General features: G+C 44.5%; 2 protein-coding genes across 2 annotated transcripts; both read left to right on the top strand.

Moving 5' to 3' along the window:
* The first annotated feature begins 797 nt into the window (after positions 1 to 797).
* Positions 798 to 6,572, top strand: LOC124672000 (zinc finger CCCH domain-containing protein 28-like). Its single transcript, XM_047208309.1, has 9 exons — positions 798 to 833; positions 1,710 to 2,131; positions 2,242 to 2,337; positions 2,840 to 2,885; positions 3,257 to 3,346; positions 3,509 to 3,634; positions 5,739 to 5,820; positions 6,041 to 6,129; positions 6,211 to 6,572. Exons 1-9 carry the CDS (start codon positions 798 to 800, stop codon positions 6,301 to 6,303), a joined length of 1,080 nt encoding a protein of 359 aa, XP_047064265.1. The 3' UTR covers positions 6,304 to 6,572.
* Positions 6,573 to 8,141: 1,569 nt separating this feature from the next.
* LOC124677814 (glycolipid transfer protein 3-like) lies at positions 8,142 to 10,437 on the top strand. Its single transcript, XM_047213769.1, has 4 exons — positions 8,142 to 8,702; positions 8,790 to 8,964; positions 9,223 to 9,278; positions 10,303 to 10,437. The coding sequence occupies exons 1-4, from the start codon at positions 8,604 to 8,606 to the stop codon at positions 10,435 to 10,437; spliced, it is 465 nt and encodes a 154-aa protein (XP_047069725.1). The 5' UTR covers positions 8,142 to 8,603.
* Positions 10,438 to 10,954: the final 517 nt, after the last annotated feature.

Raw genomic sequence — 10,954 nt, 5'->3', positions numbered from 1 at the left:
TAAGAGACACAATATCCTTCGGCTTTCTTCCTTCAAGCCAAGGAGCATCCCAAAATGAAGTCTTGCACCCGTTGCCAATGGTGATTTTGGTGACGGCATGGAAAATATCCATGTCCGCCTCAGAGCATGGGTTACTTGACCCGACCCAAATCTTGGAGCTATCCGTCCATTCAAGCCACGGCCAACGAAGGGGAAGAGCCGACGTAAATTTTTCTAAGCACATGACTACAAGCCCACCAAGCTTCTTGGGGCGGCAAACTATTTTCCAATTAACTTTGCATTTCCCCTCGGTTGTGGTGTCCTTCACCAACCAAAGGAAAGCTCTCTTGATTTTGTTGATGAATTTAAAAGTGCCCGGTGGAACAACAAGCGGTGTGAGGTAGTAGTGGCTTGAGAGGTGATGACCGATTTGATAAGAGCCGTGCGGCCAGTCGTGGTGATATATTTGCCACCCCAAGATGGAAGCTTCCCGGCACATTTGTCCTCAGGGTGTTGAAAATCGACACGCTTAAGCTTCCACACCGAGAGCGGGAGCCCAAGGTATTTCAAGGGGAAAGAAGTTCTAGTCGCTGGTATACCCTCAAGAATGTCATCAAGGTTGACATCGTCGCACCGGATGGGAACCACCGGGTTTTTTGGAAGTTGGTACATAGGCCGGTGACATCGCCAAAACACTTAAGGATCTTAGCCAAGTTGATGATGTCCTTCCGAATAGGGGCCACGAAGACCGCCACATCGGCCGCATAGAGTGAAGCTCTAAGAATAGTTCCACGACCTTGAAGCTTGTGAAGAAGGCCATGCCGAGGTGCCCCATCAAGGATTTGAGTAAGCGGGTCAATAGCGAGGACAAAGAGTAGCGACGAGAGAGGGTCTCCTTGCCTAAGGCCCCAACCATGCAAGATGGGGTTGCCGGCCATGCCGTTGAGAAGCACACAAAGATGAGGAAGTAGATAACAACGCGATGATCCAATTGCGAAATCTCGAGGGGAACCCACGACGTTGGAGAAGGTCGACAATGAACTCCCAACGAATGGAGCCGAAGGCCTTCCGGATATCAAGCTTGAAGAGAAGCGCCGGCGTCTTGGTTTTGTAAAATCTCTTCGCAAGGTTCTTCATATAAAGGAAATTGACATGAATGCTTCGTTTCTTGATGAATGCCCTTTGGGCATTGGAGATAAGGTGGTCCATGAGAGGACCCAAACGAAGCGCAAGCACTTTGACGATAATCTTGGCAATAGCATGAATTAGGCTAATGGACCTAAAGTTCGGTCCTCTGCCCCATCCTTCTTAGGCAAAAGTACACATTTATGTGTTTTCATTTTGTGCACAATTCAACATGCCATGAAATCCTATGTTTTCTGATTCATCCATGGCTTCAAGTATTCTGATTCAAATAGGCCATGTGAAAAAGTCCAAAAAGAATGCCATGTAAATAGAAAAACCTTCCAAGCGATTTCATTGTGCTTACTCGACACGCGGTGGCAACAATACCCTAGATATACAAGACAAAGCTAAATCAATTAATTTAGATCGAAGGAATTAATATTTTTGTCTAATTATTTTTAAAATTTTGAATTGTTCTTTTCGATTTTTTTGAAAGGCTACATTTAGCCGCATTTGAGTAAAAAAAAAAAAGACAAGCACCTCGCCTGCTTTCCAAAATATAAAAGTCAAAAAGGAAAACTCTAAACCTAGATCTTGTCGTACAGCCGTCCCCTCTGTCTCTCTCCCTGTCCCTCTCTTCCCCCATGGCTTCCGCCGAAATCCCCAACGCCGACACCGCCGACCCCAACCCCAACCCCAACCCCATCCCCATCCCCGCAGGCTCGCCGTCGCCTCCGCTCCCGCCGCGCAAGCGCCGCCTCTCCCTCTCCCCATCTCCCGCACCCTCCCCCAGGCGCTCCCCGTCTCCCTCCCGCTCCCCTGGCGGCGGCCGCCAAACCCGTAGCCGCAGCCGGAGCCGCAGTCGGAGCCGGAGCCGGAGCCGCAGCCCGCGCCAGCCCGACGTCAAGCGTCGGCGGCAAAACGACCTCACTGTCGAGGCGTGCCGCGACTACCTGCGCGACAGGTGCACCCGCTCCGACCTCGAGTGCAAGTACGCGCACCCGCACCAGTCCATCTCCGTCGACGGGTAAAAGCGCGAGATCTCGCATCCTCCCCGCATTGCCACATGTGTGTCTGCGTTTGCTGCGTGTTGTTCTGATTTTTTGGTTTTTGTTGATTTGGGAATTCGGCGGTCAGGGAGAACAAGGTGACGGCATGCGCGGATTCGCTGAGGAACAACTGCTTCCGGGGCAGAACCTGCCGATACTACCACCCGCCTCCCCACATCCAGGAGTATGAGCGCACGCCCACCCCCTCTCTGTTTGTTCGATTCAGTTAGCTTGGTTTGACCCGCGTGCCTCGGCCGTGGAATTGTGGCAATTTGGCTCGATGCTAAGATGCAGACTAATGCAGGTTTATTTATGCTAGTTCGAAGCATATATGTTTGAAAATCCTGGTTATAGGTCGGTCTCTAAAGTATTAGCAGCAGTAGCCATCTAAATGATGAAATTGCTTGCTTCATGTTGTGCATTGTAACATTGGGCTTACATCTGGTACAGATTACTGAGATCCCTGTTATGTGAGTTAGTTTTAATAAAATTTCAATCCGGCAGTTTTGGACTGTGCATACATTCACAATATATACAGGCTCACACAGCCTGGACGGTTTTCTGCATTTGTTGAGTGTGCCAATGTACCTGCACATGTTGCTTAGGTTCTCATATGGGTGGTTCAGCATGTGCGTGGGTTTGGTTCAACTTTCTTATTCCAGCCTTGTTTGGTCTATTTTGTACAGGACGATGCTGAGATCAATTGGTTTGGACGTCCCACATCTGAGGACAGTAAGATTTTTAACCTTCAATGATTTCTTAGACACATTTGTTGGCTGGCCCTTCGCCTTAGCAGTTCAGGTTTTCTCAGTATTTAGTGTTCTCTGCTAATTACGAATTGTTAGCTTGGTTAAAATGATAACAGAAGTTAGGTGTTAGGGTTTATGTTCTACGTGGTTTGACCCTAAGGGAAAAAGAGCAAAAAAACCTTTTGTTAGAACAGATGGAAGATACCAACAATTTTGTAGCTATCTTGTCTACATTTAGAATGGGCCACTTCACCAGCTATGCTGATGTATTGATCTTATGATATGCTCCTTTTCTTCTGCATTTATTATTCGGTACTGCCCAACTTAAGCACACTTCCTTCAAACCTTTATCAGGTGTGCAGAGATTTTGCACGTGGGCGATGTTCAAGATCAGCAAATGAGTGCCGCTTCTTGCACCATTCAGCTGTTCAAGAGACTCCAATTGTAATATTTTTTTGTCTCATGTTAAAGATTGTATTACTAACTTGCCCACATAGCTGTTCACATGTCAACTGCTCTTTCAAAGAAAAAATAGATCCCCTCCTTAGCATTTCATATATTTTGAACACAATTTACTGATTTATATTTTTTGTTGGTTGTTCAAAGGTTTGCCAAGATTTCTTGCGTGGGAGGTGTGACCGTATATCATGTCGGTACACTCATGTAATGGCACAACCAATGGTCCCCCCACCAATGAGGGATATTCCCATGCAAATGCAATACCCTGAGATGGTAATTGTTTCTTTTGAGGATACAGTCTTCACATAATACCATGTTGTTGATGAGAAATTATCCCCTCTCTCTTTTTCCCATGAAGAAATTATGTTGGAATATATTATGTACCTGCTAACAAGTAAGCGAATCTTTGAGAAATGAGTTGGTAAATAAATAACCGCATATTTTTTTTATATTACCGGATGTCTTTTGTGCTTTATTAGATGAAACCCCGTGAGTTGCAGCGGGAATTCATAGAAACTAAACTATTGCGTGAGTAAGCTCCATCCAACAAATTATTGTGGGAATGAACTTCAAGTTGCATCCAATCCTTGGACAGTAGACCTCTTAGAAACACTGGTTGCAATGCTAAAATATTCTTTAGCTCACATACTGAAGTGCCATGCTATTTGTTATTTTCAAGGCAAACCAAATGGCAGCAGGCACTCCCAAATACAAACTATAAACTTGAGAACATGGGATCATCCTAGTTATGCACTTGTATGGATCGGGACTATGTTCCAAATATCCTACATGTCGTACATGATTGCGTAGAGAAAATATGTGAAGAATTATTAGGAACTTATTCTGTACCACTTGTCTTCGATGGGCCTTACTAAGTTTGCACCAAACTCTAAAATGCACACAGTAGACATACATGTATGTCAACACACATACTATTCACTCCTCAGGCACCACACTTTGAGTTTTAGCCCAGTTGATACTGCATATATATGGCTGCTCATTCAACATACATGTTGCATACTTGCTGGAGATAAAACTCATAGACAAAAAGATTGCTCTGCCAAAGTACCTGATCTTTTTCTCATGTAGAAAGCAAGAGTATAGTTTCCAAGGTACAGGAGCACTGCCAGCTTACTTTTCAAAGAAGACGCGGATCGAGCTGGAACTTGGAACAGAATCACCGAATAAAACAACCCCTGGAGATCAACAAAACTTGATAAGAAACACATTCTGCGTGTAGAGATATATAGGGTATCACCTGCAAGCAATATAACATATAAGGCCAAATTGTTATGTAACAAATAACGGGATGGCTACAATCTGCAGAAATAAATTAATCGGCGTACCGCAAATTAACGATTTAGCAATTGAAAGAAACACGAAAAAGGTAACAAAAATGACTTGAGATTTAGGCAGTCACATCCGTTCAATTCGTCAAGAATTCCACCCAAAATCAACCGGTGTAGGAGATTGCCATCTGGATGAGAATCATCTGCAAGATTCAATTCCGCCCATTAAGGGCAGCCCGCTGCATGAGGCTCCCGCTTTGCGCGGGGTCTGGGAAGGGGTCGGACCACACTGGGTCATTGTAGGCAGCCTTTCCTTGCAAATTTTGCAAGAGGCTGTTTCCATGACTTGAACCCGCGACCTCCTGGCCACAAGGCAGCAGCTTTACCACTGCGCCAAGGCTCCCCTTCCAATTCCGCCCATTAAAAATTAGAAAATATTGTGGATCAATCAACCGAGGTGAGGCCTTACCAAGAACGAATCAAGGGAGGAACAGCTGCGGCGAACTATGCTCGCTAACGGTTGTGTTGGTTGCTCCCCCGTGTCAACCCTGCTGACCTGTGGAAAGAGATGGTGGCTCTAGAGGGTGGCGCGGTGAATTTTGGAAAAGGATCGGGAAGGGTTGAGTATGATGTTCCGTTGATCATAGTATGTGAATCGTCTAGTGATTGAACGTGAGATTACCTTTTTTACCATTGGGAAAGTTAATATAAAAAGGAGAAAGGGGAATTCGATTGGTTGTCTCGTTATGATAGTGGCAGAGATAATGAAGTTTCAGTTGACCGCCAATTCAATGCCTCTAGTTACCAATTGAGATGGAGAGAGCCCAAACGAAACTGGGTTAAATGCGGGGAGTTATGAAGGAGAAGGCCTTGTGAGTGCTACATGCCTACATCAAACTTGTATGGTAAAAGAAAAGAAACTACTCGTTAAAGAACCTAAAAATAAAAATGATGACGTGGACCAATTAGAGACTTGCTGATGTGTATAGTTTGCATGTTGAGAGAAATCAACTTAGTTCCTATTTAGATATTGTAGATAAGTTTATCATGGACAGTATATATTTCTAAATTTTGTTTTTATCCTCAAGGTTTACATGCCACCGCCACCACCACCACCACATGGATTACATATGATGGCTCCTCCTCTCTCGCCTCCTAGAACTTTTGCTGGTAAATAACAAATGGCAACCCTCCTCCCCCATCTGATTTTCAATTTCAATTTATTTGGAAAAGGAGCCCTAGTTTTCCTCTCTGGAAATGTAGTCTCGACTCCTGAGTGTTCCGTATATTAATAATGCATGATTACATATTAATTAACTGCCTTCTCTCGTTTTGTTACCCTATTTTTGCAACGGAAACTGATCTTATGATAATTTTCTTTAAAACACAGGTCCTAAGGCGCAAGTTTGCAGGGACTACTTGAAGAACATGTGCAATAGAGAATCCTGCAGATTTGTACATCCTGATTCACAAACTGAGGTTTGTATGTCTTATCATGTATTTATGCTACTTTATGAGCTACTAGCTAGCGCATTCATTTTGCTGCATCTCTTCTACTAGGTGGCACATGACAATGTTGAAGTTTGCCGTGATTTTAAACGGGGAGAATGTACGCGACCTGCCTGCCGCTTTTACCACCCATCTTCAAACTGAAGTCCTCTTAGATAAAGTAAAGTTACCTATATCCAATGATTTTTTTTCTTTTTTGAATCCAGAATCAGATTAGTAATGCATGGCTGCTGAATACACACATGAGGCTGTACACCCCTAGAAACCCTCACTACAAGTTAACCTTAATCTTTCTTTCTGGACATTTTGTTTTGTCCATTAAAAATAGGTGGAGAGTTTTTTTTTAAGATTGCCAAAATTTATTAATTAAATATGTATTCCATATGAGTAATCTAACATTACTGAGAGAGTCACCATTGAGTAATTTATGTGTACGTGCAATTTTTGTGTGCCCATGTCAGAAATGTTGTTCTAAGATTGCAATTTTTTTTCCATAAGATTCCCTCATGTTATTTTGCCTAAGCTAGTGCTTTTTCATGGGGTCAATAATGCTAATCCCTCTTTTTGTGCCGGGAAGAAGATAAGAAAAGCATGTGCTGTCCTAAGTTGTACTATGAGATTATTTCTTGTTTCTTTGATCCGTTGAGTTGTATATAATAACCTTTATTACTTAGCGAGATTAGCTCCTCTATTTATGCTCTTTTCAATGCGTGAACTCCACAACAATGGCAAATGGCCTGCTATATGGGTCCAGTGTTTTGGAGAATCATGTTAGTTTGTGGGATTGGCAGTGCAGGTTTGACATTTATGTGGAAATGACGAAATTATAATAAGCTAATATATCTGTGGCATGACCTGTCTATGTTGTGCTAGTGCATTTCTACCTCTGTCCAATTAGTCTCTAGTTTGGTTGTGATAAATGAGCTATTCATTTATTGTTAAGAGTTCGTTTTGTAAGTGGTGGTACAGTTGCCGTTGTAATTAAAAAAGGAAAAATAGATTATATATATTTACTATTCATTGCAGCCTCGTAAAAAATATTGTGCTCTCACATCTTTAATATGCATGATTCGGTAAGTCACCTGGAATAAGTCTTGCCTAATTCATTGTGTTTTAGTGTAAGATCTGGTTGGTGTCCAATCAGTTAGTGTCTTCCATGCTGATTCTCTCATTTATTAAAAATCCTGAATGTAGCAGAGTTCTCATTCTTTAGTTTTCCGATTTAATTTACAATGCCATTAGCTCTCATTAACAAGTGGGTACTCCTTGTTTCCTCAGTCTTGACTCTTGAGTGCCCTGCGCTGCCGCCGCCGCTACCGCTCCGCCGCTGCTAATCCTGCTACCGCTGCCAAAGAGCTGCTGCGCTGGCTGTTGTGCTGCTAAGGTGCCATAGAGTATGAGAGCCTGCTATATCTGGAAGACAAACTTGTTATAATCGTGTAATGTTCAGATGGTTTGCTTGAATTTTACTTTCAGCTTCGGGATAGTTCACTTTACGCTGGGCTTTGCATGTTCAGTTTGCACTTGGTCTTGATAATGATGTTTCAGACTTTTAGTTGGTATCGCTTTATCTTTTGCATAATTGATTTTTCCTCACCATCAGTTGTTCTCTTCGCACATCTTTGATTCAAGTTTGTGCGCCTGTGTCTAGTTCATAGCTGACCTGTTAGCTGATCGTGCCAAATAGAGTAAATGGACACCTGTTATCTTGATAATGACGTTGTTCACGAAAGAACAAAGCTGTTCTACTGCAGATGCTGCTTTAAGAAAATTTGCACGACATCGACATCTGTTATGCTGCAGCTGCTGCTTTCAGAAAATTTGCACGAAATAAACGTCAAACTGCACTGGTAGCTTGTGCATGTTATTTTCGTATGCCCCTTGAATCTGTTGCTAAATTTGGCCAAGCATTTTGTAAAATATGGCATGGGTGGTGCGTTTTGTTCATCATGGCACAACTGTTGTGAGGACCAGTCTGACAAGATAGATTGTCTCGTTCGCTTAGCTTTGGGTCGTCGTGGCGTCCGTGTAATTGCTACAGTTTTCGATAAGATAACCCAAAAGCTTTGTTTAACATTTGTTGTCGAGGCATCTACATCAAGATTTATAAATAATGGCGGGAGTTGAAAACTAGCTGAACAGAAATCTATCGTGATTCAGAACCGCCCCTGTGTTTGCACAGATAAACAGCGCGTACGTTTTTGTAGGTTTGCGTAAACAATGGGGGCGTTCTGAAACACCCAATAGGAGAGGATTGAGTGTACCTGCAGGGCTTTCCTTGGCATTTAATAGCTGTAGGAAAGTCTCAGCGTTTGGAGGTGTTTGACCTCGACTCTCTCTCCCCTCTCCCTCTCTCTGAAGTCGAGCAAGAAGAAGTAGGAGGCTCACCATGGCTTGCTGTTAGTTTGGGTCGGGAGTCAGGAGCAACTGATCAGGGGGCTTTCATGGTGGAGAGGGAGAGAGATGAGGGAGAAGCAATGGCCTTGTACGGGCCACGGCATGAAGGAGCAGCGGCAGGAGGAGACGAAGCCGGAGAGGCAGTGGTAGTGGGAGCTGTTGCCGCAGGAGAGAAGGGCGAAGGAGAGAGGGATGGTAGTGAGATAGAAAGTGTCGACGAAGAGGAGCGGAAGGAGAAGGAGCATGAAGAGGCGGAGAAGGAGAAGAAGGACAAGGAGGAGCTGGAAGAGTGGTCCGAGATAAGGCTGGCCATCGCGGAGCTCTCCCCGATCAGCCGCGGCAAACTGTCATCGTCGCCTCCCACTCTGCCTTTTCTCAGCATCTCCCTGCTCCTCCTCCAGGTGCTCGGTGAGTAAACAAACTCGTCAGAGAGCAGTATATCTGATATTGGTCGAAAATATCCTTCCATTTTGATTTTCTTGGTGTTCTTTCGGCATCCGATTCATCATCATGCTGCTGTGCTTCGATCGATTTTCTTGACGGGCCTCTGCGCAGCTTTGCTCTTCTTGGCTTCTTTCCGCTTTAATCTCCATGTGGATGTGGAGATGTGGTCCTTGTTGTTCTTTGCCCTGTCGCTGATACATCGCCTCCCCCACGGGATTGCAGATAAGATTGGTCCGACAATGGCTGTGCTGCGGCTCGACGTCCAACGGAACATCGAGGTAAATAAACAACTCTTCCACTCTCATCTCTCTCGGGGTTAACTAGGATAGGTTAGATTGCCGTTGGTCAGTCCCACCCTGATCTAGCTAAACAAAACTTTTTTTTTCTGAAGCAGAACAAAAGTTCTGATCAGCTGTTGTCATGAACCAGTAGGCGGAGAGTCTCGATCACACCCCTACCTGAGACCAAAAAAATCCCAAAGAAAATGGCAGGTCCCAAGAATTCACATCTGAAAACTGATGGGCGTGTGTGCATGTGGGCCTTCCCGTGGGGTATTTTTATCTCGTCCCGTGCCGGCCACACGGCTAGGCGCCAAAGGTTACTAGCTCCAGTTCATTTGCGTCCACCATTGCACGGTTAAGAAAAAATCCATTTCCATATCTGTAGAACTTTTGCTTTCGCAAGGGGTGACGAAGTGATAGCAGATATTGTATCGGGTCCCCTTTACGTGTGCCGCACACAGGCCGCCGGCCGGCATCCAACTGCTCCGGTCACATCCCCGTCCTTAAGGCCGTGCTTAGACGCTAACCTTCTTGTCCGTTCCTCCTTGATGTTTTCTCTTTTCCTTGCTCCTAGAAGCTACGGTCTCTTCTCCAACGTAATCCGGTTATCAAGATAGAGATGATCTTTTTTTCTAAAGGCGACGATGGGGATGGCAGCAGTTTGTCTCGATATGAGTATTTGGATTGGCAGGGGCTGCATAGGGAGGGTTCCTCTATAACCGTGACGACATGAACAAACCGAGACTTGGCTAGTAGTGAAGCACTGATGGTTTTGGTAGTGGACTGTAACAATAGGATTATTCTTTTTTTTTTCGATTAACAATCGAAGTATTCGTGTGTCGGTTTTCGCCGTAAGTCGTAATAACACGCGAGAGCGGTGACGCAAACAGATGGCGACTCAGATGGAGTACAGATTTCACCATCTGTTTTTAAAATGTATTCTGAATCCACAGGATTCCATGTGTTCAGTCTCACTGTTTGATTTGTTTTTCTTCTTCTGAACGATTGATCCCTGCTGCAGAGGCTGCAGGAGTTATACTTGCTGGACCCATCTAAATACTCCACTTTGACGGCGATGGTGGAGAAAGAGGCCGATGAGGGCACGGCAAGGAAGGCCGATAGCTGTGCAAGAGCTGTACTGTGGCTCACTAGGTAAATGAATCAGATGCAGCAACAATCACTGTATGGTGTTCTGTCACAGGACTGCTTAATAATTATTAATGCACCACTTCTCATGTATTCATCTTATTGTGTAACATCACCAGATCCATGGATTTCACTGTTGCGCTGTTACAGAGACTGGAGGATGAGGAGGGTTCTGAAAACCAGAGCCTTGCGCAGCTTGTAGAAGCTGCGTACAAGGTCTCTCTCAAGCCATGGCATGGCTGGATTGCTTCGGCAGCATCTAAGGTCAGGAATCACTTAATTTTTTCAGCCTGTAGTTTTTTCTCCTTCGACAAAGACCTACAAGGTTGACATGCACAGTTGTTACTATTTTTCCGACACAGATCGCAATGAAGCTCATCCCTGAGAGGAAGGTCTTTGTCGGATGGCTTGTCGGGAAGGACCCGAGTCGCAGTGTTCTGAAGGACGAAATCGAGAGGCTCATCCCGCTGCTCCAGCCCTTCCTTGTCCACATCCATAACATGCTGGTCAGCAGAACTTTCTGTATA

Source organism: Lolium rigidum, chromosome 7 (assembly GCF_022539505.1).
Source record: "Lolium rigidum isolate FL_2022 chromosome 7, APGP_CSIRO_Lrig_0.1, whole genome shotgun sequence".
NCBI classification, from domain to species: Eukaryota; Viridiplantae; Streptophyta; class Magnoliopsida; order Poales; family Poaceae; genus Lolium; species Lolium rigidum.
This window is presented reverse-complemented; position numbering and strand designations above follow the sequence as displayed.

Bases quoted from the DNA above. Each gene is read 5' to 3' on its own strand.
- LOC124672000 (XM_047208309.1), top strand. From the start codon at position 798: ATGCCGAGGTGCCCCATCAAGGATTTGAGTAAGCGG. The intron at 5,821-6,040 runs GTAAATAACAAA...TTTAAAACACAG, and splicing joins GCCTCCTAGAACTTTTGCTG to GTCCTAAGGCGCAAGTTTGC. The intron at 6,130-6,210 runs GTTTGTATGTCT...CTCTTCTACTAG, and splicing joins ATCCTGATTCACAAACTGAG to GTGGCACATGACAATGTTGA.
- LOC124677814 (XM_047213769.1), top strand. From the start codon at position 8,604: ATGGTGGAGAGGGAGAGAGATGAGGGAGAAGCAATGGCCTTGTACGGG. The intron at 8,965-9,222 runs GTGAGTAAACAA...ACGGGATTGCAG, and splicing joins GCTCCTCCTCCAGGTGCTCG to ATAAGATTGGTCCGACAATG. The intron at 9,279-10,302 runs GTAAATAAACAA...TCCCTGCTGCAG, and splicing joins ACGTCCAACGGAACATCGAG to AGGCTGCAGGAGTTATACTT.